Here is a 26,263-nt window from a genome sequence, read left to right as displayed (position 1 = left end):
GCCTCCCAAAGTGCTGGGATTACAGGCGTGAGCCAGCTCACCCGGCCTGGACTTCGTTTTTGATGGAGATGTAATTCATGTACCGTCCTGTACAGTTCACCCATTGACTGTGCACAAGTCGGTGGTTTCAGTCTATTAATTTTTAATTGTAAAATATATATAACAAATTTGACATTTCAACCATTTTTAAGTGTAAATTCAGTGACATTAATTATACTCATAATGCTGTATAGTCATCACCATTATCTATTTTCAGAACTTTCCCATTGCCCCAACCAAAAACTATACCATTCATCAGTAATTTCCCACTCTCCTCTCCCCTAGCCCCCAACCTCTGGTAACCTCTAATGTATTTTCTGTCTGTGTGAATTTGCCTATTCTAGATATTCCATATATGTAGACTCAAACAATCTGTCCTTTTGTGTCTGGTTTATTTCATTTAATGTTTTCAAGATTCATCCATATTGCAGCATGTATCAGAACTTTTTTTTCTTTTTTTTTTTTTTGGAGACAGGGTCTCACTCTGTCACCCAGGCTGGAGTGCAGTGGTGTGATCATAGCTCACTGAAGCCTCAGACTCCTGGGCTCCCACCTGAGCCTCCCAAACAGCTGCGATGACAGGCACACACCACCATACCTTGCTCATTTTTTTTAATTGTTTGTAGAGATGTGTTCTTACTGTGTTGCCAGGCTGGTCTTGAACTCCTGGCCTCAAGCAATCCTCCCACCTCAGCCTCCCAAAGCACTGAGATTACAGGCATGATCCACCCCTCCCAGCGTTCATTCATTTTTATGACTGAATAGTATTCCACTATACGGATACACCACATTTTCTATCCATTCACCAGTCGATGGACATTTGGGTCGTTTCCACCTCTTGGTATTTTGAATAGTGCTGCAGTGAACATTGGCTTACCTGTATCTGAGTACCTGTTTCCAATCCTTTAAATACGTACTTAGGAATGGAATTGCTGTATAGTAACTCTGTGTTTAGCTTTTTGAGGAACAAGCATATGGACATTTCACATTTAAACTGTCATAACTGGGAGGTGTGGGTCTGTATTAATTAAAATTTATCTACTTTAAGTTAACATGAAGAGCCATAAATATATGCAACCAATTCATTCCTCACCTTCTTTTGAGTTCTTAACAATTATCATCTGTACGATTCATCTGACAGTTAATCACGGAGGCTTTGTGACATCCATTATTCTCTCTAACTGGTTATTTTAAAGCTTTTACTATTTAACTTGTCATGTTTTTATACAGTCCTCCACTGAGATTTTAATCTCCTCGAGGGCAGAGACACATGTTTCTTTGTATAGCTATTCCCTGTAGTACCCCGCATAGATCTCCAAGATATCATGAGTTTTAATTTTCTTTCACTTCAATCTTCTGGTTTATTCATAGACTAGAAAAAAGGAAACTTTTCCAGCAAGTCCTCACCCTGATAGAATTCTCTTTGCCTAGATAAGTTTTTTGCAAACCTGTTTTCACATGGTAAATAAGTTAACACAACTTGTAAGAAGAAGAATCATAGCAGCCATTATGGAATACTTATCATGTGTTGTGTATCGTTTAAAGCACATGTGCTTTCCCACTTAGTTCTCAAAACAAGCCTATGATATAGGTCGAATTGTTACCTACCTTTTACTGATGAGGCTGCTGAATCACTGAGAGGTTAAATAGCTGCCCACCACCCTGTCACCAGCACATGCTGAAGTTAGATAGCTGACTGCAAGGTTCATGTTCTCACCCACAAACACGGTTAGGCACCCTGAACCAGAGAGGACAGTGTCCAGCCACTGGAAGAATTATCCAATCTAGATGTCAGGAGCTCTGAGCGTTGGGGAGCAGGGCCAGCGCCTCCTGGGGACTGCACCTCACAGCTCCCCCAGCCTTCTGTAGCTCAGCAGCAGGGCTCTGTTCTTCTGTCCCTCCTGCCTGGCTGCTGTGGGCTCTGGAACTTGCCCACTTCCCTGCTGCCCCTAGGGTGGTGGAGATCCATCATGGGAAGAGCCTGACCTGGCTGTGTGGCCTCAAGCAATATACCCGGAGGTGGCTGTGACTCTATGAGGCTCTATAAATACCAGCGGCTTCTCTCATCCAATTAGCTGGAAACTGACCAGCTTGCCTAGGCAATTTTCATTTCTTAAAAATAAATGATCAATATATAAAAATAGAGGCACACTCACTTTTAAAGCCTTATATAATCACACAATAAACAATAAATTTCACATCCATCATACCAGCAGCCTCTCACTGAGTTTGAAAACAGACAGAAGTAGTTCCCAAAGTAACCACACTAACTTAAACATCTCTGAACAAACATGCTGGCCAAGAGCCATCCAAAGCCAGTGCCTCCCTATTGTATGAAGTTCCACATGTAAGATGAAGGCCAGGGCGTCAAGAGTGGCTTTCACACAGCATCAACGTGGCAGGGGCCTTCCCACCAGGCCCCAGTACAGTACCAACTCCCCCGATCCTTGGCCCAGGCAGTGGAAAAGCCACAGGTGGGCCTGGCTCCTGAAAAGGGGAATGCAGAGGTCCTAGTGGCCTGCACACAGCCCACAGAGCACACTCAAAGCAAGGAGGCAGAGGGTGTCAACTCCAGCTCTGCATTCTCCACGGCACGTCTGCACTGTGCTGTGTGCGTGTAGCCTCCTCAGAGCCTCACACTGCATCCCATTCCTTGGACATTCTGCTCCCTCCTGCATAAGCTTTGCCAGGCCACAGGCACCAAACCTAAACTTATGACATTCTTCTCCCAGCAAGGTTTACTCCTAACCCAGGTCCCCAGGTTGCTGGGTTCCTGCTGGTTCTCTCCTTGCTCAGATGTTCCGTTCTGGTGGGCCCACGGGGGTTGTACACAGCTCTGGGCTGCAGGTGCCTCCCCTGCAGCTCTGCTGAGCTCTGCTGCACAGGAAGAGCCCAGGCCAGCCCGGAAGCATCGCACTCCCTAGTTTCCAGAAGCACCTGTGGGTCCAGCACCAGCCCCGTCTCCATGTCTTAACATGTCCCCCTGCTGCCGGCTACACAGGGGACATTTGCATGCCCAGCCTCCCCACGGGGTTAGGGTGAGCAAAAGCCCTGTTCCTGCCCTCTCCCCTCTGCCTCCCTCCCCTGCCCCAGGGCATGAAATGCTAGTTGGGTGTCTCACCTCATGGCCTTCTCCCACCTCTGACTTCTCCCCTTGCATTTTCAGCACTGTCTCCAAGCAGAGAAAAAACGTCATCAGCTGTGTCACGGTCCACGACTCCCCCTACTCCGACTCCTCCAGCAACACCAGCCCCTACTCCGTGCAGCAGCGCACCGGGCACAACAACGCCAACGCCTTTGACACCAAGGGGAGCCTGGAGAATCACTGCACGGGGAACCCCCGAACCATCATCGTGCCACCCCTGAAAACCCAGGCCAGCGAAGTATTGGTGGAGTGTGATAGCCTGGTGCCAGGTAATTTGGGGCCAGGACAGGACAGGAACATCTCCCTGGAGAGCGGTTTTCCTGTTTTTCTGCTGCTAGAAATGTTGCTGTATGGGAGCTAGTACAATAGAAAGTGGCCAGCCAGTGACTGCAGGCGATCCTTACCGAGGATTTTACTGAAGTAGCCAGGGGAGGCTTCTGCTTAACAGCACATTGTATAAGCAGCGTTTTCCTTCTTTAATTCTGTAATCAATACCTCTCTGCCTTTACAATGGCTCTGCTTCCAACTAGGTTGATTAATAGAAAATAAAAGCCTCCTGGTTCTTTATGCCCGAGCCTGGAAGAATACCTGGTCTGGGGAGTTTCTGGCTGACATCTAGCACCGCTCCCTTCCAGGAAGCCCTGGTGGTCAGGTGGGCTTCTTGTGTAGGAAGAACCTCCTCCGAGTCTTGCTAGGGAAGGGTGAAATCGGCCCCTCCCAGCCCCTCCTTGGAATCAGCTGCTGGGCAGCGAGACCAAGCCGTGCGTGTTTCTCTGCTCACGCGCTGCTCTCTTCAGAGGACTCCTCCTGTTCCGCGAAGGCTTGTCCTGAAAATTGGGCCCTGGAATAAAGGCTGAGAACATAACCTTCTGAATAAACTCAGCGGCTCACCGTAGATTTTGTAGCATCTATTTAGCATTTCCCTTGCTCATGCTCACAGTGGAATAATGTGGGGACTAAACCAGAAGAAATCTGCGCATCCCACTAATTCCGCCACGAACCACACCCAAGCCAGCCTGCACCTGCATGATGGCGCAACGGAAAAGGCAAGGAAAGGGAACGCCAAGAAGCTTTTGTCTAGATGTGAGCAGCTGTTACTTCTCAGGAGGACCTCACGTCTGACACCTGAGGTCGCTACAGGAACTGGGAACTCTTCCTGGGTGGTGACCGTAAGGCCCAGTGGGTGCAGACCCCATTCAGGGGGTGCTACTGCGGGTGAAGAGTGGAGGCAGGATGGGGTCATTAGGACTTTTCCAGCCCAGTGCCTCAGGCCAGCCTGCACGGTGAGGGTCAGCGCCCTGGGACGCTCTCCCAAGAGCTCATGGCATTGCCTGGGATGGGGCCCCTTTTGCTGAGAGGCTCTGCCTGAAGGGGAGATGGTGACAGCTGCAGGCTCATACTCCCTGCCATCCACTTCGCAACCCAAGGCAGCATCACCCTTTCCGACATTTGTATCGGAAGTTCTTTTTCCCTGACTTTGGAGTTACCCCAGCTACCTTTCCTCTGAAGAAATGCTTGTGAAACACGGCTTCTCAGCACCCTGCTAAAACATCTCCGTTTTCAAGTCCTGGTCTGTTCCCAACAGCACCATCGTGACAATGCAGCCTCCAAGCAGCTTTGACGTCAGAGCCAGCGTTCCTGTGGGCCTGGGGGCAGGGGGTCGTGGTGCCCACGGTGTCCTGGCTGCTCCACAAGAAAGACACACAAGCAGCACACAGCTCACACTGTGCTCTCTCGGAAGGAGACCTTACCTTTGGGAAAAATGGAGCCACAGCAGTGCCACACGACAGGGCGAGCATTCTGGTTGACAGGGGCCAGAGTGTACTTACTGCTAGGGTCTGGTGACCTGGGGACAGACAACCAGGCTGGAGCCCTCCCAAAACTAGGCACCTCTCTGAGGAAAAGAAAATGAAGCTGTCCCTTCCACAAGGCTACAAGGACATCTCTCTCCAAAAACCATCTTTTTCCACCCAGGCAAATATTTTGGTGGAAACCCTGCCAGGAAGCAACATTCTCTAGCAGTAACCAAAGGCCCTGGGAGGCACCCGAAGTCATTCACACCAGGAGCCAGGATTCCTTAGAGAGCTGCACGCTTTTCAGCTCAGCTATCCTTTAAATATTGTTTAAAGCTGTATGCAGCACACATTTTTAAGTTTAAAGATTTGCAAAGGATAGCATTTGTCTTGTATCATTTAAGTTCCTTAAATACATGTTTGTGCAAACCTCGAAGCTGCAGACTGAACTCATTCCATATGCGGGAGTGCTGCCTGTGCCCTCGCGAGCAGGGGCATTCCTCGTGTGGTGCCTGCCCTTCCCCAGCCAGTGGCGTTCAATACTCATACACATCTTTAGCTGCAGAACCATCCTAGGCTTGGAAAAGTCAGGAAAGCAGCCTTCCTCAGCTCCCTGGGGTCCAGTGATGCACACAGGCTAAGGTAGAGCCAGTAGCAGCTACCCCAGCTGCAGCGCCCAGAGCATGGGAGAGTTCAGGGCTCCCTCAGCCCTCTTAGGCCAGGATATGCGCTGCTGTTTCTCTGCCATACTCAGCCCCTCCTGTGGCGCTCAGCCTTTCAGTCCTTCTCAGATTGGGGCTAGTGAAGTTTCTTTTGGAAGCAACAGAATGAACTCTACACTGGCTTAAGACAAACAACTTATTGGAAGGATGCAGGGCTAAGGGGAAGTTCAACAACTAAGTCCCAGGCAGGGCAGGAGCCAGAATCCCTGGGACCTGAACCCTGGGGGCCAGATGCCTGCTCTCTGAAGCTGCCTTCACCCGACTCACAGCCAGCAGCTCCCAGGCTCCCAGTGTCCCATTTCCAGGAGACCAGAATTGATTGTCCCAGCTTGGAGAGACACCTGTTTTTTGTTTTTTGTTTTTTTCTTTTTCGGAGAGGAGTCTCGCTCTGTCACCCAGGCTGGAGTCCAATGGTACGATCTCAGCTAACTGCAACCTCCGCCTCCCGGCTTCAAGCAATTCTGCTGTCTCAGCCTCCCGAATAGCTGGGACTACAGGCATCCACCACCACGCCTGGCTAACTTTTTGTATTTTAGTAGAGATGGGGTTTCACCGTGTTAGCCAGGCTGGTCTCAAACTCCTGAGCTCAGGCAATCCACCCGCCTTGGCCTCCCAAAGTGCTGGGATCACAGGCATGAGCCACCATGCCTGGCCAAGACACCTATTTTTTGAGCCTCAGCTTTAACCAGGAGACACAGTTCAATAATGACACCAACAGTAGCTAAAAACTTAAATGCCAGATACTCAATACCTAAGCCCTTAGATGCCAGATACTAAGCATTCTACACCTGTTAACTCATTTAATCCTCATCACTGCCCTACCTGGAGCTGCCGTGATTTTCCCAGTTTCCCAGGTTAAAAATGGAGACACAGAGGGGATGACCAGCCTTCCCAGAGCCATGTGGCTGGGCCTCCCGGAGGCCTGGCCCTAGAGCTTATCTGTGCTGTAAGCAACCCGCCCCCCAACTCACCTAGTGCAGACAAGGCCGCTGTAGCTCTTCTCAGGACGGGATCATGGAGAGTAGCTGGACAAGGCATGACTGGAAAACACTATAGAATGTTTCCTCACTGTTCCAAAGTGCACGTTAGGAGGTTGACCTTCAGCATTAGCCCATTGTCGCTTTGTCCATCACCACAGGAGGAGTTACTGTTATACTTTAATCTCTTGATCCCCTTCAGGACGTCCTCCCTTACTCGGGGCTCTCGTCCTCTGAGAGCTTGGCAAGTTTTGACCCAACCCCCATCTCCTGTCCCCATGCTGACGGTAGCATCAGGGTGGCATCACGCCCATTTCATCTAACATTCCCTGACCCCTTCGCTGATGCCTCGAGCTCAGTGTTTCTCCCTCAAATATCATTGCCACAAAATGCCCAGGAAGTTGGAATAGAAGTAGGTGACATGCACAGCAGGGCCCAGCAACCCACTGCAGAGCAGGAATGGGGCTTCCCCCAACAAAGTAGCAGTGTGGCTGCGGAAGGTGAGAAGCAGGCTCTGCAGAGCCAGTGTTTGCAGCTCTCTATTTTTTTTTTCTACATTGAGTCCACAAAAATCCCTCCATCCGCCAGGTTTTGGGGGACCTTTGAGTCTAACGGGTTTGGCTTGGGCACAGTGTTGGGTCGCAAGGCCCTGATTCCCAAATGCAGGTCTGTTCAGCCAGGGCCAGGCGGCTCTGGAGTCCTGGGAAGCTTGCTAAGAATACCAATTCCGGATTTCCCGCACCTACCCAAGGAATTCTGATTCAGTAGATGGGGTGGGAGGGGCCCTGGGCGCTAATGCACGGTTGGATTTGCGACCTCTGAGTTGCACCCACTGCGCCTGTCCCCACTGAGGCAGCTCACCCTTCACTCAGAGCAGGGGGCTCTGTGGGTTTTGGGGTCAGGAAGGCCCCCTTCCACCTGCAGTGTGCACCAGAATCTCCTGTCCCCAGGTTTCCGGTTTTCCTTTGACTTTCTTGAGAGGCTGAGACCTCTAGAGGCACATTTCTCTCTTAATCAACAATTAATCAGCATTCTCTCCTGCTGGGCTTCAGCCTCAGGCATCTCCTCTTTGACTTTGATTTCATCGCCCTGGGATTTGTAATAGAATTGATCCAACCGAATTCAATCAAGGGCCTGGTCGTTTCCATGCATGGCTCATTAATATTTAGCACTCTCTGCCCCAAGAATGAGCAGATTCTCTCCTTTTACACTAACCACCCACAGGATACTTCACTGAGATGGTATGAGCCTTCCGGTTCACCTAAGATGCTCAGGCCCCAAAATGAATGCTCCGAATTCTTGCGTCTGAACATGGGGTGTAGATCTGTCTTTGGACATCTTGCAATATGTTCTTGCTGCCTCTCCCTTAATATGAAACATTCTACCTGATTCATCCTTTGAACACCCCTACTTTGGACAACTTCCTCAAACTAGAGTTGGGGCTCTGTGGAACGACAGTGCCGCATTTTGGCGGATGACCGGATTCCCTGGCCAAAGCTCTTTCCCATACTCAGTTATTTCATCTTTCTTCTCCTAGGGCTTCCTTACACTTTTCAGTGTCACCAGGCAGTAATCCTAAAGTACAGCAAGGTTTCCAGAAAATATAAGTCACAGAAATATAGCTGTCCTCAGCTCAGCATGGTGGCTCACGCCTGTAATCCCAGCACTTTGGGAGGCCAAGGTGGGCAGATCACCTGAGGTCAGGAGTTCGAGACCAGCCTGGCCAACATGGCAAAACCCCATCTCTACTAAAAAATACAAAAATTAGCCAGGTTTGGTGGCTCGCACTTGTAATCCCAGCTACTCGGAAGGCTGAGGCTGGAGGATCACTTGAACCCAAGAGGCGAAGGTTGCAATGAGCCGAGATTGCGCCACTGCACTCCAACCTGAGCGACAGAGCAAGACTCCATCTCAAAATAAAAAAAGAGATTTAGCTGTCCTCCGTGGAAAGTCAAGGTAATAAAAATATTTCAAGCACAAACGAAGAAAAATAACTGAGTACAAGGTACAACACATAAAGTGCTCAGATCAACAAAGGACAGTGGCAAGGAGGTCACTCATTACCTTTCTGTCTTAAAATGTGCTCGCTTTTTCCTGGGGAAAGCATTCCTCAGTCTGGTTCTTAGACTAAAAATCAGTACCATGGCTGGGCACGGTGGCTCATGCCTGTAATCCCAACACTTTGGGAGACCGAGGCAGGCAAATCACTTGAGGTCAGGAGTTCACAACCAGCCTGACTAACATGGTCAGACTCTGTCTCTACTAAAAATGCAAAAATTAGCAGCTGGACGCAGTGGCTCATGCCTATAATCCCAGCAGTTTGGGAGGCCGAGGCAGGCGGATCACAAAGTCAGGAGTTCGAGACCAACGTGGCCCGTATGGTAAAACCCCGTCTCTACTAAAAATACAAAAATTAGCTGGGCATGGCAGTGGGCACCTGTAGTCGCAGCTACTTGGGAGGCTGAGGAAGGAGAATCGCTTGAACCCAGGAGGCAGAGGCTGCAGTGAGCTGAGATCATGCCACTGTACTCCAGCCTGGGCGACAGAGCGAGACTGTCTCAAAAAAAAAAAAAAACAATTAGCTGGGCGTGGTGGTGCATGCCTGTAATCCCAGCTACTCGGGAGGTTGAGGCACGAGAATCACTTAAACCTGGGAGGCAGAGGTTGCAGTGAGCCGGGATCACACCACTGTACTCCAGTCTGGGAGACAGAGCAAGACTCGATCTCAAAAAAAGAATCAGTGTCTCTATGCACGTCTCACCTCAGCAAGACTGGTTGCCCAAGGAGGCGGGACAGCCCCCGGCCCCAGCACCAGGCTCTTGTTCATTCCCTGGGCTGCCCTCCCCTTCTTGGTGGGGGACCATCTGCCTGTCTTTCCACCTGGAAGATGTTTTCTTCTCCATTAACTCTACTATTCTTTAGCTTTTAAGGAACAGAAGCAATGCTTGTTGTAACTATGGTTTCTAACTATACAAAACAAACCACAGTCTTCAGGCTGCTTTGTCGTAGCCTTCACTTACTAAACCCATCTTTTTCTGCTCCCATCGGCATTGAAGTTAGAGAAAGGTGTCTGGAATTTTCTCCCTCCCACACTTTCCTAGGCTATTATGCAGGTTTGCTCCTAAAGAAGCCCAATGTCGGCCAGGCGCAGTGGCTCATGCCTGTAATCCCAGCACTTTGGGAGGCCAAGGGCAGGTGGATCACCTGAGGTCAGGAGTTTGAGACTAGCCTGGCCAATGTGGTGAAACCCCATCTCTACTAAAAATACAAAAAATTAGCCAGGCGTGGTGCCGGGTGCCTGTAATCCCAGCTACTCGGGAGGCTGAGGCAGGAAAATCACTGGAACCTGGGAGGCAGAGGTTGCAGTGAGCCGAGATCGCACCATTGCACTCCAGCCTAGGCAGCAAGACTGAAACTCCATCTCAAAAAAAAAAAAAAAAAAGCCAGTATCTTCTCACCAGTCTGGGTCTGTTTGTTGCTTTTGCCATTACAAAAGTGCTTGCATTTAATGAAGGACTATGGCCAGTGCATCTGGGTGCATTTGATTTGAAATTTCACTTCAGTCTGTATTAATACAGCATTGTGTGTTAGGCGGCCCCCTTCTGGAGGAGAGCTGAGGTAGTAAAGCATCTCTTCAGCTTTTTTCAAGGGGCGATGGTCCTGCCTGCAGAGCTCCACCACCCGAGGTGGGGAGATGACCCCCACTCAGCAGCAGAACTCCCGCCCTGTGGGGCTCTTGCCCCTGCTGGGCTGGACACTCATGCCCTGTCCTGTTCTGGTGGCCTCCCTGGACTTGGGCTGTCCCTGCCTGTCAGCATCTTCACCTGGTTTATCCTCTGGCCTCGCCACCTCATCTGCGTGATCTGTGATGCCTCCTCCTTATTCACACTTTCAGCATTCTCCCTGCCACCCCCGTCCCTGGTGGTACACAGTCACTGTCCTTAGCACACAGCAGGAGCTCAGAAAATACTTGTTGGATGAGTTAAAACCACTGGGCTCTGAAGAGGCTCCTGTGGCTCTCTGGCTGGGTAACATGGAAGCCATCCAGCTCAGGGTTCAACCTGCCTCTCTCAGAGCCCCTGACTCCTCAGAGCATGGTCCACTGCCCAGCAGCACTGGCACTCCCTGGGAGCTTGTCAGAAATGCAGATGCTCAGGCCTCCCAGAGCTGCTGGCCAGAGTCTGCACTGAACAAGATGCAGGAATTACATTTGGGAAGTGTTGATGGAGCCACCTGCTGACCATGAGGTCACCTCTGGTGGGTCACAGTGTTTCTTCCACTCTTCAGCCCCCTTGGCAATAACATGGAAGCCATTTTGTGCTTGGCTGTGTTTGGCTCACAGGGCCACTCCTGGATGACTTAGTCTCATCCTGCCTAGAGGCAGGTAACTAGACCAGGTGACTCTTAGGGTTATTTTAGCTTCTAGTAGTTCATTACGTCCCACCACAGACACTGTCTCCTCTGATACCCATAGTCACCCACGGTGGGGACCAAGCAGGGATCCTGTCTTAGTCTATTTTGTATTGCTGTAACAGAGTACCTGAGACTGAGTAATTTATAATCAATAGAAGTTTATTTGGCTCACAGTTCTGAAGGCTGGAAGTCCAAGAACAGGGTGCCAGCATCTGGCGAGGACCTTTGTGTTGCGTCTTCCCAGCACAGGAGGCAGAAGGGCAAGAGAGCATGAGGGTGAGGGGGCCAGACTTGTTTTCATCAAAAAAGCCAATCTCTCAATAGCTAACCCACTCCTGAGATAACAACATTAATGCACTGATAAGTCATACACTCGTGAGGGCTCTGCCCTCAGAAGCTGACATCCCTTACGGGCCCCACCCTAAACACTTGCACTGGGGACTAAGTTTCTAACACAAGAACTTCAGAGAACACATTCAAATTATAGCAGATCTCTCCCACCCATTTTCCAGATGCTGGAAGTCACACCTCCCAGAGGAGCAGCACTGGGCCTGGCCTTAGGCTGCCGGCCCACCTTGCCTCTCCTGATTCTTTTCCGCTTTCCCTTCTTCATCCCCTCCTACAGCCCCGTCCACCCTCCCAGCCAAGCGAGTGAGCCAGAGCCCCACTGCATCCAGAGTCAAAGCAAAGTCCTAGTGGGTCCAGAGGAGATGAGGCTGATTTGTGATTGCCCGGCTTCAGGCACATGTTTCTTCCTGGAATACCACTTTTCCCTGGTGGGGTAGCATCTTCTGGGCAGCAGGGACCCTGCTACCTACCCATCTGACCTCTTTCTCCTCCTGCCACAGTCAACACCAGTCACCACTCGTCCTCCTACAAGTCCAAGTCCTCCAGCAACGTGACCTCCACCAGCGGTCACTCTTCAGGGAGCTCATCTGGAGCCATCACCTACCGGCAGCAGCGGCCAGGCCCCCACTTCCAGCAGCAGCAGCCGCTCAATCTCAGCCAGGTAAGCCCCACGGCTGGCGCCCCAGGCCAGGCAGAGCCCCCATCCCGTCATCCTTCCGCTTCAGAGAGGATCACTGTGGCGGCCCCTCACCCACCTCACAGGGCTGCAGTCCTGGCCACAGGTGGCAGCACATGCCCTTGGTGACCTCTGGTGGCTTCTTCCACCACAGGTCACCCTGGGGGAAGTTGATATCACCGGTGTACAGAGAGCTGGCCCAAAGCAAAGCAACTTGTCTAATGTTACAAAGCCCTTAGTGACATGGTGCTAGAGCTTAAAAATAGGATGGCCCACATATTGCTGTTTCAACGCAGCAAAGGGTAGAGCACTGTGCCCCGGCCCTGTCGGCCTGGGACTCCAGGGACAGACCTGCATCCGACTCATTGCAGGGAGGGCCCACACACCACAGCCTCCAAGTGAAGGTAAGAGTTGTCCCAGGACCTGGAAGAAGGCGGGTGGGTTGAGGTGAAATGTGAGTGACCCGAGTTTCTGCAGGCACAGGGCTGTGTCAAGGGCTCTTCATCAGGCCTGACTCACACGGTGGACTCAGGGCCCCTGTTTCTCTAGAAACAAGATGAGATAAATGGGGTGTTTGTGTTCAGAGCTTCTTATCCCAAGTGCTGCACCAGGTCATCAGTGGAGCCTGTGTCTCTGTCATGTGACTTAGGTTCTCCAGGTAGGAGAGGGCTATTTTATTTGGACTGACAGAACTGCAAACAGCAATGCTTCTGAGACCAACCCTTTTTTTTTTTTTTTTTTTAAGACAGGGTCTTTTTCTGTCACCTAGGCTCAAGTGCAGTAGCACAGTCATGGCTCTCACTGCAGCCTCTGCCTCCTGGACTCAAGTAATCCTCCCACCTTAGCCTCCCGAGTAGCTGAGACTACAGGCATGAGCCACCACACCTAGCTAATTTTCAAAATTTTTTGTAGAGATGTTGTGAGAGCCAACAATTTTGAGAACAAGATTTTGCAGTGAGTAAGAAAGCAATTGCTGCTCAAAGAGTGTCCTGGCCGGGTGCGGTGGCTCACTCCTGTAGTCCCAGCTTCTCGGCAGCCCAAGGCGGGGGGATCATTCTAGGCCAGGAGTTCAAGGCTACAGTGAGCTAGGTTCATGCCACTGCACTCCAACCTGGGGCATCCTGATAATGCCACAGCTTCTATGTGTCCTTGGGAGAAATATTTTCTCCTGTAACTTTGCAGCTGGCTTTATCGTGTATCACCCCAGCCTGGTGAGTGGCAGGCCAAGTCAGGACTTTCTCAATCCAAGTGATTTTTTTTTTTTTTTTTGAGACAGAGTCTCACTCTGTCACCCAGGCTGGAGTGCACTCGTGTGATCTCAGCTCACTGCAACATCTACCTCCCAGGTTCAAGTGATTCTCGTGCCTCAGCCCACCGAGTAGCTGGGACTACAGGCAAGGCACATGCCACCATGCCCGGCTAATGTTTTTGTATTTTAATAGAGACGGGGTTTCGCCATGTTGGCCAGGCTGGTCTCGAACTCCTGACCTCAGGTGATCCGCCCACCTCTGCATCCCAAAGTGCTGGGATTACAGGCATGAGCCACCACGCCAGGTCCCAAGTAAATTTTTACTTACTCAACACACAGAGGGAAGCCCTTTCTGTCACTTCTGGCGTCTTTCCCTTCTCTTCCTCTTTCCTGCCCTCCTGCCCCTCCTCCCATTCCTTCCTCCCCATGTGTCAGCCCCTGACTTCTCTCTTGGTGCCTCTCCTCCCCAGGCTCAGCAGCACATCACCGCGGACCGCACCGGGAGCCACCGACGGCAGCAGGCCTATATCACTCCCACCATGGCCCAGGCTCCCTACTCCTTCCCGCACAACAGCCCCAGCCACGGCACTGTCCACCCCCACCTGGCTGCAGCTGCCGCTGCCGCCCACCTCCCCACGCAGCCTCACCTCTACACCTACACCGCGCCTGCGGCCCTGGGCTCCACCGGCACCGTGGCCCACCTGGTGGCCTCGCAAGGCTCAGCGCGCCACACCGTGCAGCACACTGCCTACCCAGCCAGCATCGTCCACCAGGTCCCCGTGAGCATGGGCCCCCGGGTCCTGCCCTCACCCACCATCCACCCAAGTCAGTATCCAGCCCAGTTTGCCCACCAGACCTACATCAGCGCCTCGCCAGCCTCCACCGTCTACACTGGATACCCACTGAGCCCCGCCAAGGTCAACCAGTACCCTTACATATAAACACTGGAGGGGAGGGAGGGAGGGAGGGAGAGAATGGCCCGAGGGAGGAGGGAGAGAAGGAGGGAGGCGCTCCTGGGACCGTGGGCGCTGGCCTTTTATACTGAAGATGCCGCACACAAACAATGCAAAAGGGGCAGGGGCGGGGGGGCAGGGGGACGGGACGGGACACCAGTGAAACTTGAACCGGGAAGTGGGAGGACGTAGAGCAGAGAAGAGAACATTTTTAAGAGGAAGGGATTATAGAGGGTGGGAAATCTATGGTTTTTATTTTAAAAAAGAAAAAGGAAAAAAAAAGTCAATAACAAAAAACAGCTCAAGAACCCATTCTACGCCAAACTGGAAAGGAGAAGAGAGCAACAGGAAGATTCCAGAAGCGGGGGGGCCCCAGTTTTTGAAGAACTTTATGAACTTTTCAAAGATTATTTTCATATGGCAGCAAGTGATACGGAAGACTTTGCTGTCAGGGACACCTGATATGGAAATCAAATCGATTTTTAATTAATTGAACATAAGATTTAGGGATTTTCCCAGAACTCGAAAGGGTCAACAGCTCTCCAGAACATCAGGCTGCAGCCTGAGGAGGCTGATGTTTGGAGCTGGTGTGGGGTTGGCGAAGCCGAGTCCAGGCTCCCTAGTCAGGAAAGACGGGGGACGGCCAGGCTGCTGGAAGGCCCCCGGGGGCGCGGGGCGGGTTTTCTTTTTCTGAGCACTCTGGATAAATCCCTAAGCAATGTTGTTCCTCAAATGTCATGAATAATGTGTGTTGCAAACTTTAGGTTTTTTTTCTTTTCTGAAAATGTATTTTCTCTTTGAATCCACCCCTAGTCGCATAGCGTAGGGCTAGCGGTCGTCACGGACACCCTAGTAGAATGTAGCACTCAGCACCCTTGTCTCCTACCTTGTGTTCAACTCCAATGATACCAATAGAATATTCCTCAATGTAATTGCACAAAAAAAAAAAGCGATATAACATAGGCATGTAACCAATGTGGCGGTGCAGGTGTGCGGGTGAGCGAGCGCGTGTGGGTGTGCACGCGCCGCCCTCCCCGCGTGGCCCTCGGCGCCGCCACCCTAGCTGGCGCAGTCTTGACACTGCATCCTTCCCTCCTAGTGCCTTACCGAGCGACGCGGCGTGAGGGTTTACTTCCACTGGTACTCCAAGAAACTGAGGCTAGTCAGACACAATCTCAGCTCTTCTGTTGTGCTGTTGTTAACAGTTTACTCTGGCCTTTTCTTTTCTTTTTTTTTTTTTTCTTTTTCTTTTTAAAATGTTAATGCCCATTGTCTTTCCTGGGCTGTTTGCTAGCGGAAGGATGCCAGGGAAGCCGGCAGGAGCTAGGAGAGAGTCTGTGGATCTTGAAAGAAATATGGGAGACAGATGCCTGGCAGGTGTGTCTGGAGATGGGGACAGCAGGAGTTGAGTTGTGACAGTAGTTGAGTTGTACTTTGTGGGCGGAGGCCCAGAGAGACTCCCCACCCTTCACCCCTGCCCCACTCTGTCCCCAGCTCTGCCATTTGTGAGGCCAGAGGTTTCGGGACTGTTGGCCTTGCCAGGCAGCTGTCTCCCGCCCTAGGCAGCACCCTCTAGTCCCTCCCACCATGAGAGCCTGGAGCTCTCAGCCTCGCCCGGGACTCCAATCACTCCTCCGACTCCCTGGGCTATTTTGCTCTAACCATCTTGCCAGATCCCTCCCTCTGTAGACAACCACCAACCTCTGTTTGCTGTTGAATTCTCTCCTCACATTACCCAGGTCTGCTCAAGACATGATTTTGGTTTTGGTTTCCGAGGGTTCTGGTGGGCAGGAGGTTGGAGGGACACTTACGAGGGTGACTGGGGATCTGACGCTGCACTTTGGAAAAATTCACACAGTTAAATTTCCAAAGAAATCTGCCCTTTGCCCTCTTTGCACCTTTGACACATTCTGGAAGTTTTCTCAGGCTTTGGACACTGCTGGGGATGGAGGTGTGGAGAGGTGGGGAGTTCTCTGTCTTCGTAGTAAATAACTCTGAAATATGTGAATGTGATTGGCAGGAGAATCTGGCCAAGGATGGGGCCGAAAAGGGTGGTTCTAATTGTTTGCTTCTGATGTTGAGTCCTTAGCTGACCCCACAGGCAGGTTTCCAAGGTGCAAAGAGATCTTTCCCGAGTCAGCGGCCCCATCCTTATCCTCCCGCCCTTTACTTCCTCACTCTGCAGTCTCCTTCGAGGATCTACTGTGAAAGGTGTGTTTGTAGTGATATCCAACTAACTCAGTAACGAAGCCGTTACTTAGCTCTTAGCTGTGAAATAACTCTGGAAACTTCCCCACCCCAACCATAAATTCTCACTTACAAAGAAATAGATCCCCAAACTGGAAACAGCTTAGTCCAGCGAGAAGGAAGGACACCATGACAGCTTGATGCTGGACACAGCTGGGCAGTCTTGCCAAGTGCCCGCTGGAGGCTGAACAGGCAAGAGGCCTACAGCAAGGAGATGCCCTCCCCTCCGGCCATTGTCAGTACCATCTTTATCTGGAGGTGGGGAAGTGCAGCCCTCTGAGACAGCAGGACAATGGTCAGTTCAGAGAGGGTGAGGGCAGCAAAGGTTTCAGAGGACACAAGCCAGAGGACCCCCTGCTCCACAGCTGGGTCAGCCTGGAAAATCCGTCTGTTAGGGACTTTTTGGCAGCCAGATGGCAGCAGTAGCCCATTAGGTCTCATCCCGAGTTCCAAGTCTTGGCTGCAAATGAGCCTCAGTTCGCCTTATTGGAGAGCACCCCCAGACTCCGGGGCACAGTTCAGTTCCAGCCCTTTCTAGATCTGATCTTTCAGGGGGAAAGACAGCTTAAAATGTTCTTTTTGTTTTAAAGAAAATTCTTCTGTCTGCTTAAGTTGGAGGCTACTTTCACCTGACATTTTCTTTCCTTTTATTCTTCCAGATCAGGAATGAAATTTCCATGCTGCTCATAAAAATAATATTGTACTAATTATTTTTATTACCATTGTAATTATGATCATTATGTTGGTATTTTAGTCAGGGTTTTAAATGCACGTTTATTCCAAGTATCTTTGTGTTTTCTCTTTAATATTTAAACTTATTCTCTCTGTGAGTATATGAGTAGACTGGAGGGACATCCAGATGTCCAGTTTTGTCAGGCAAAAAAAAAAAAAGGAAAGACTTAAGAAGTAGGAAAATTGTTTCTGCCATCTCTGTCCCACCAAGAGCCGTCAAGAAAGATCCACCACAGAACAAAAGTTTAAAGAAGAATCAAAGCCTTGATTGGGCTTCTGACAACATGGTCATCATCAAGGTTGTCATTTTCTAGATCCCAGCGAGCTGGGATGCGACGTCAGGTGGCATCTCGTGGGCTCGGGGAATGCTGAGTCACTGACTATCTAGCCCTTAGCTGGCTTCTCTCCCACATCCTCAGAGTTCTCCTGTGCTTCTGAAATCTGTTAACTAAATCTTTGGCTTGCCTCTGATATTGAAGCAAGAAAATTCCCTCCCAGAGGTGAGCCCAGCCGCTTCCCCACACATCCACCCTTTTCCCATCTGCGCACCTGGGGCGTGGTTAGATTCTTCACTGCAGAAACATTTGCCCCCTCCCAGAAGCTGCTGGGCACAGTGAGGTGGCGTAAGAGTAACTGGCAGGTGGTACCTCCCCCAGGAAATTTCACCACACCACCCAGTTCCTCAGCCTGCCCCCTCCCCCTGTGATGCATGCTCCCAGCACCCAATTCTAGCCAGCTGGAAGTGGGTGGAGGGATGGCAAGAGGCCAGAGAAACCCTGAACAAAGCTGGGTGGCTGCTCAGGCATCACAGGTTGTGCCCCCTCCGAAAGTGGGCTCCGGCCACATCCTCAGTGCACTGTGCTGTGTGTGCTGGGTGCTCACACGCTGTCCCCAGACCCACAAAGTGCTAGGCCCCAGATGAAGAAAAGGGTGAAATAGCCAGCTTCACCAAAGGGAAGGGAAGGGAAGTATTGGGCGATGCCAGCCCCACAGATGCTCAGCAGACATTAGTGCACATCCTCCTAGTCCTCACCCGATGGCCTCCTCTACCCCATGCATGGAGCTGCCACATCAGAAGCCCCAGGAGAAGCTCCCTGCAGGAGAGGCCAGCTCCCTGAAAGCCCATTTGCATACCTGGCCGAATCTGCCATGTGGTCACCTTGGCAAATAGGCTGCGGTCACTAGGACCAAGCTCTCAAGCAGAGGGATGCCAATCTAGTCCTTTCTTAGCCCACAAATCATCTAGAGCATCCTCTAGTCTTTCGTGGGCTCCCTCCTTCCCTTTTGAAGAAACATTGTTCAGAGGAAGAGGGGAAGATTTGAAATGTCAGGTCATGGAGGAGTGTTTAATTGGAGCCTGGTGAACCGCAGGGCGATTTGCTTCTGCTCACTGGGTTCTGACTGGCCCGTCTGGACGTGGGCCCCCATGTCTCTGTGCTTAGGGCCTCTTCATGATGTTTTGGACGTTTCCAAGGGAAGTGGGTGAGCAGATCAAGGGGGTGGGAGAGTCGAGGCTTGATGCCAATTAATACTGTGAAGTGGAGCGTGCGGTCAGTGGAATTCAGAGGAAAAAGAAGGGTTGGAGCAAAGCGGCATTCATCTCCTGGACTGTTAGCCTTTCTAGTCTTCCTGGTGGCTGACGTGTTCGCAGGCTGGGGAAGCCAGCTGACCTTTGTCCTCTTCAACCTAGAAGACAGCCTGCCCAGACACCAACGTGTGAGACGAATGGACGTCAGGAAGGGAAAGGGAGATTAGCCCAACTGCCGACAGAACGATTTCCCTTGGTTGGACCTTGGGAATGGCAAATACTTACATTGGAACAAGCTTGGGGTGGAAGATTTAGGCCGTGTGAGCGTGTGTGAGCGAGTGGAACAAACTTTCTTGGAAACTGGAGGGAGGAGATGAGGAGGCTTCGGGAAGTATTACTGATGGCTTATGGTTGAGAGAGCGACATGGGGCCCCGGCTTGCCCCAGCTTTCGTCCCAGGTTCTCTTTGTCTGATGCTGAGGGCAGGGTGGGGTGTGGGACCACCACTCTTGCTGGCCTGTCAGGTAGCCACTAGGACAGAAAATGGAAAGAAGGAAATGACTCAGTGCTGTCAACTAGCAGAGAGAATTCGAGAGAGGCCAGGGTTCCTTCCGCAGGCCAGCCTGGGACTCCACAGTGCCAGCAGGAGTGACTTTGCCACGAGACATTCCAGCCCAAGGGGCTTTGCAGGCTTCATTCCCTGTCTGTGTCTTTTCCTTCTGATGTGTGTTACAGATTTCTGACGGGGAAGCTTCAAACTTGAGCAGGCCAGAGATGTCCTTACCAAATTGGAAAGGAAGGTGAAGCTGTTCCTTTCTTTAGCCAAAGAACCCTTCTCAAAGATGCCTCCAGAGATGGACAAAATGGCCTTCCCCTCCTTCCTTTCCAGGCAATAATGACATCATTAGTGATGCAATTCTGTTTGTCTTTCTCTTTCCTCTCTGTCCTTTTTTTAAAAAAAAAAAAAAATTGTATTTGTTTCAAAACTGTGCTATTCTTTTAAGAGGAGTGGAGGAGACCCCTTGGATGCTGCTGCTACTGGGAGACAAGGAGCCGTACCAATAGGTGGGCTTGACTAATCCTGGGCCACCATGGGAGCGAGCAAAGCAGAGCTGCCAGGAGTTCAGCTGCATCAGGGACGTAGAGCACGTGGGGGCTGGGCTCGGAATAGCAGTACTTTTCCACTTTGATGCCTTAGAACTCTCACTTCTCATCTCCACAGACCAGACTCAGTAAAATCTCAGGCCACTAGAGAATGGAAGGCGGTGAAACAGGATTTAAATGCAAAAGAAACCTATTGGAGGCTTTTGGCACCATGGCTCACTAGAGGGACCCAGCATAGTAGAGGTTTCTCGTGTCTTTGTTGCAGCTTCAGAAAAGTTCAAAAAAGAACTCCAGGCCACTCTTTGCTCAGACCCAGTGAGAGTTTGTGGAGAAGTGCCCCCTGCAGGTCTCCTGTGCCAGAACACCAGCACCAGAGGGGGGTCTTCTGATGCCCCCTGCTGGACTTGCCCAAGCCTGTGGGAGCCCCTCATCTCAGATCCCTGTGCTGAACATGGCACCGACTGTCCCTTATTTGTTAAAATTTGCAATATCTCTCAAGTAAATAATAGCCAACATTTGTTGAATACTTTCACGACTCCCGGGCCAAGGCCTTTATGAGCGTTGTCTCAAGGGGCCCCCACTTCCACCCCACAGGGAGGCGGATAACAGCCCCCATTTATAGACAAGGGAGCTGACCAGATGCTCCGAGAAGTGGCAGGTGTTGAAGGAAGGATAAAGCAGTGATGGGCCAGAATTCCCAAGGTGCCGTTTTTTGTTAATGAGGCCCTTCCTGAGATGTGATTTTTAATCTTTTAACTTTTTAAATTAATAGCAATGCGTGGCCTCATATTTCTATGAACCATTTAGTGATACTCCCGCTTCCTGCATGCCACACACTGTGCTGGGAATTGCTCACGGGTCGTCCTGTTTCATCTTTTCAGCAGCCCTGTGAGATCGGCAATATTAGTCCCCTTACAGCCGAGGAAACTGCCCAGAGCCACACAGCTCATGAGGGGCAAGGAGGGCTTGAACCTGAGTCTGCCCAGCTCCAGAACTGAGCTTGCAGCCATTGGCTGCAGCTGTCTCCTGCGTGTCTGAGCAGAGAAAGGCCTTTACACAGCATCACCCTGTGCCATCCCGCACACTGTGGGACTCAGCTGAAGGACTGTGCAAAGAGGGGGCTCCTGAGTTGGATTTAGGCAAAAGGGGCAGAATTAGTTTGATTTTTAGAGAAAATCTCTGGAGAGTTTCTTTTGATTCATAGTAGAATTCCTTTTAGATTTCTTTCCAGCATACCAACTAGCTTTAGTAGTGCTGCTACAACCAGCTCTTATAAGTAAGAGTGAAAAAGAAGTATTCTTTTCTTCTTTAAAAAATAATTTTTTTCTTGCTTATAGTTAATTCTAGAAAGGCAATACTAAAGGTATATATTTTTTTCAAAATGCTATTTTTTACTGCACTTGATAATTATCCTGACAGCTCTGATCTCTGTGATAGATTCACTCTTCAGCTCTGGGCAGAACCAGAGGCAGGGTTCACACCAAATTTGTAAATACCATATGTGGGTCTGGTGTCCAGGAACTTTTTTCTTTCTGTTAAAAAAGAAAAAAAAGAAAAAGAAAAAAAAAAGAAGTAGAGGTGGAAGAAAGACAAGACTTAGAGGAACAAAAGAACGTTTTCTTTTGAGATAGATACTCTTCTCAAAGAAATAGCAACAATTGTACAAACAGGAAAACCAGCCAGCTTTCATGATAAAAGGAAGGAGTGTCTCTTGCCCTGGTACGAGAGTAACAGAAATACAGATGCATTTTTGTTTTGGTTGAAAGATGGTGAGAATTTAGAAATGCTTAGGACTAGATTTTTAATTTTTTTAAAGAACTATTCTCATTTATTATGAAATATTTGTTCAGTTGTTTTCAGTGGGTTTCTTGTTCCTTTTTTCGTTTAAAACCTTCTCTGTTGACTGGCTCCAGGCTTGTTTGCCTAAATTCTTAGGTAGTTTACACAAGTTCTAGAATCTTTTAGAACTTTAACTCCATTGGAAGCAAACCCAACTAATCGGAGTTTGAAATCCTGGTTGGTTTCAATAGGTATTCTGGAATTCTGGCAGAACACCTAAAGATTTTTTTTTAGAAGGTTTTAGATACATTATCTTACACAAACTGTGACCTAATGGCAATAATTACCTCAAATATGGGCATTCATCCTGGTTTTAGCCTTTTTTGAAATCATGTAGCCAGCTTGATCTTGGAATTTAAAGACTATGAAATCTCTGTGGGCTGAAAATAATGATTACTTCATACCCCGGTCATCGTTGCTTAAGTGAATTCTGAAAATAGCTCATCTTTACAACAAAAATGAAACCAAGGAAGAGATTATTCTTTGTGTGTTGTACTCAAATGTGATGTTCAAATGCACATGTTAAGTATATATGTTTTTAGCTACTGTAAAATGCTGTTAGCCTTCTAAGCTATCAAGAGAGTCACATTTTAAATGAGTAAACTAAACTATTGACTGTGGATACTTAAGCATATTTCTGGCTACGTTTTATAGGTAAAGTGTTTTATAGTTTACATTTAGACTGGTACTTTTTAAAGAAAAGTTCTGTTGATAACTGACATCTGCAAACCCCAGCGAATGCCTCTTAGTTGCAGGCTGCGTCTCCCCCAAGGCAGGTGTGTTGTCCCAGACTCTTCTGTAGTCCAGCATGTGCACTGCCCTCTGGATTATTAGTTTCCATGTGAACTCGAGAGAACGTGAAAAGCGATCCAGATGGAGGGAGAAGGTGTGAGTCCGCAGCCCGGGCCAGATGCAAAGGCCTCGTGCATGTCATCTAAACACTTGAATTCAAGGCCTTCTCTCTGACGTCTTGGAAAAGTCATTGAGAACAGTTAACCTGGTTCATTGGTTTTTGTCTTGATTTGAATATTTAACTTATTAATAGATCCACTGATTTCCAGGCACCAGGCAGTAGAAGAGACTGGGATTCAGGTGACCATGAAGGCGCAGCTGCTACTTCTGGGCCCGGGGTGATATTTTGATCAGTGTTTTGTAGGGGAGGACCATATACCCCTATTCCCATGGTCGCTGGCTGGGTTTTCCATATATCTGCTGTCATTTATTCGTTTTCCCCTTGAAAGCAAAATCAGTGTAAAAGGCTATGTTTACGTTTTACTCATTGTCCAGCTTAGACTCAAAGCCTAGTTCGGTGGGAGGGGGACCTTAGCATCCTCTCAGAGATGGTCAGGGCTGAGCAGGAGAAGAAGGTGGAGACAGGGGCAGCTCAGCCTGGTCCATTGAGACCTACTCTAAACAGATATCATGTTTGGAACAAGAGAGATGCTTTGAGTTGGGGATGGGCCCCACTGTCACGCAGAAACAGACTGGGGGGATGGCAGTTTCCCTGAGTCTTGGTTTCTTTTGCTTTCTCTTGTGCCACCACCAAACTGCAGAGGACCTGCCGTGACCTAAAGGGCATTCCTTTAGCAGATAAGACCTTGAAAACTGCAAAACACCTGGGACCAGGGAGCTTTTAAAAAATACAAAAAATATACCACTTTTGCTTTTTCCCTGTGAACTGCATTAACAGTGTGTTCTTACGACAGTCTTTTGGTAGAAATGTTACCGTAAAATAGTTCTCATCTCACCCCTCCTAATCATACTCCCACTTTCCTGTTTGTGTGGTGATGTTTTTTCCTTTACATGAATTAACCAAATGAATTTTGTGTCATTGTTTTTGGGGCTTATATTTTTAAAACATAGAAATTGCCTTTTTGTTCATTTGAAAAGTAAGTATGTTGTATCTGAAAAAGGGCTCTGCCTCTGCTCTCCCTAGCTTCCTTGTAACCAATCTCCAAATGAATCTCTCCTGGCCCTGCCCCCTTCCTTATATAGGGTCACTGTCCCCAGGGCCACCTCTGCCTCCACCCTGCTGTCACCACTGCCCCGGGCCAAGGCACCCAGGACTCCCAGAAAGCGCGAGAGCCGGCAAGAAGGCCCCAGTCAGCCTTGAGACTGGTGGTCACAACTGTCAAGAGTCGCCTGCTGGGCTGAAGGGGCAACAGATTGTCATTGTTGAAATTGTTTGGCTCAGGTTATAAGGAGGAACTTGGGAAGTAGAAAGTGACTTGACCATGCACATCCCTGGTAGCTTCCTGTAACTAATGAACAGAGAGCGCACCCCCACCCCGCCCCGTCCTGCCCCACCCGGTCCCCAAGCAGATGTTCCCGTCTGCGCTGCCGTGAGTCAGTCGGTCCCCCGTTTCGGCTCTCCTCCCTTTTGTGTTCCTGCTCACTTCAAGCTTCTTCCATGGACTTTCCAGGGCACAATCATCTCTGGCCCCCAAATCATCTCTTCATCCTCTTTGTGTGCATTTTTTTAACCAAATGAAATAGACAAGAAAGTCATACTTCGGGGCAGCAGAATTTCTAGTTTAGTAGAATCACTGTATAGAGATAGATATTGATATATATGTTTGTGTATATATATCAAACCAAATTTGATAGGAGAAGTATAGCTTTACGGATGAGGAGGAGGAAGAGCTCTTTAGAGGTCGGAGTTAGCATTGGTGTCTTGGACGTGCATGGGCCTTGTCCCAGGCCACTCCGCACACATGGGGCTGAGGCGTGGCGCCAGGCCCTTGTCATCCACCTCACCATGGCAGAGCCAGCGGGCCCTGTAGGGTGACCCTGCTCTCACCAGGTCCCAGCTTCAAGCGCATCGGTGGGCGACAGGGGCAACAAATCAGAGTGACTGGAATTTTCCATCCCGTTTTGCTTTGACCACATGTATTGAGCTGCAGCCTCTGATATTCTATCACATTTCCAAAAATGGTATCCATTAGGATAGAAAGAGAACGGATCTGTAGAAATGTTTACCTTTCAACTGCCCATGAATTCAGGACACTGGATAGAAAGACTCACTCCCCAAAATGAGAACAGGGAAGAGGAGACCTGGTGACACTAAGTCGCCAGGTCCCAGGAACGTGGCTCCCTCCCCAGGGTCATCTCACCTAGATCTTTCTCTCCCAGGTCATCTCAGCTCAATCTCAATAACCCTATGAAAGCCCTGGTCTGTTGTGTTCCTTCACCGTACGGTTTCTGTAATAAAAAGTGTTAATCCATGTTAATCTGTGTGAAAATTATTGCGTGCAACAGTATTTTCTCGTGTACCTCTTTTTCCTATGTGAATTGTCCCTCTTTTTTATTTATAAATGTCTACTTTTGTTTTTTTAAAGACAAACCAATGTGTTGTAGACCTATATGTAACCTATTCCTTAGTCTCATATTATAGGTATGTTATAAGAATGGATATTTTACTTGGCTTTAGAATGTTTTACAAGAAAACTAATTCTTAACTGATCAAGTCCTTGCTACTAAAATGCTTGTGTTTTTCATCATGACGTCGTGTGCTTCTAAATTAATCATTTTCGTTGTAGAAAAATGGAGTGAATTTATATTAGTCTTGGAAACTAATAATAGCATTGTAAATTTATGAGATGATTTTAACAGAAAAAAATATAGAAGAATATAGTTATTTTAATTGTAATATTACTAACTGTAGGGTGAGAAAAAGGGGGGTCCCATTGTGGTGAACTATGTTATAGCTTGTTACTCACAGTTTCTTTTTGATCATTTTTTCGGTCTCCGAGGTGAAACGACTTATTAATTAAAATTTGTAAACTCACATATGCATATTGTATATGTGTAGAAATGTAATCACACTTTGTCTTGGAATTACATTAAACTGTTTGAAATCACTGTACACCTGCCTGGCATGCTTATTTATCCTGGAACCAGACCTGTCATAAGAGCGAAGAGTTTATTGTTACAAGTAATGTATTTTGGGTTTGTTTGTTTGTTTATTGAGACGAATTTTGCTCTTGATGCCCAGGCTGGAGTGCAATGACACGATCCCGGCTCACTGCAACCTCTGCCTCCCAGGTTCAAGCGATTCTCTTGCCTCAGCCTCCCAAGTAGCTGGAATTACAGGCATGCGTCACCACGCCCGACTAATTTTGTATTTTTAGTAAATACGGGGTTTCTCCATTTTTTGGTCAAGCTGGTCTCGAACTCCCGACCTCAGGTGATCCACCTGCCTCGGCCTCCCAAAGTGCTGGGATTACAGGCATGAGCCACTGCGCCCAGCCGAGATTACTTAATGGCTCTGGAAATGTGTAGAAGCCACCACTGCATTGAAAATTTGCACAGAGAGGGAGGGCCTTGAGATCACATTAGTACCAATTCCCATGCAGCTGAGTGGGGCTAAGAGTCTCCCAGCTTCCTACTGCCGCTTCCAAGCCATTTCAGCCCCATCTGCTCCCAATCTCTGTCCCTGACACCTAAGGTGTGGCTGTCACCTGCTGTCCTGGAAGCTTTCCAACATGCATCCCGGATCC

General features: G+C 49.2%; 1 protein-coding gene across 2 annotated transcripts in view; it reads left to right on the top strand.

Annotated features, from left to right (window-relative positions):
- Positions 1–25,629, top strand: part of HIPK2 (homeodomain interacting protein kinase 2) — a 164,413-nt gene extending 138,784 nt beyond the window's left edge. For both annotated transcript variants that reach the window (XM_011941283.1, XM_011941282.1), the window contains exons 12-14: positions 3,206–3,453; positions 11,938–12,098; positions 13,833–25,629. In XM_011941283.1, the coding sequence (XP_011796673.1) occupies positions 3,206–3,453; positions 11,938–12,098; positions 13,833–14,303 (880 nt within the window). In that variant the 3' untranslated portion in view covers positions 14,304–25,629. The remainder of the gene's footprint in view (positions 1–3,205; positions 3,454–11,937; positions 12,099–13,832) is intronic.
- Positions 25,630–26,263: the final 634 nt, after the last annotated feature.

The sequence above is a fragment of the Colobus angolensis genome, unplaced genomic scaffold, assembly GCF_000951035.1.
Source record: "Colobus angolensis palliatus isolate OR3802 unplaced genomic scaffold, Cang.pa_1.0 Scaffold2, whole genome shotgun sequence".
NCBI classification, from domain to species: domain Eukaryota; kingdom Metazoa; phylum Chordata; class Mammalia; order Primates; family Cercopithecidae; genus Colobus; species Colobus angolensis.
Note: the sequence above shows the minus strand (reverse complement) of the source record. Positions and strands in the feature narration are given on the sequence as shown.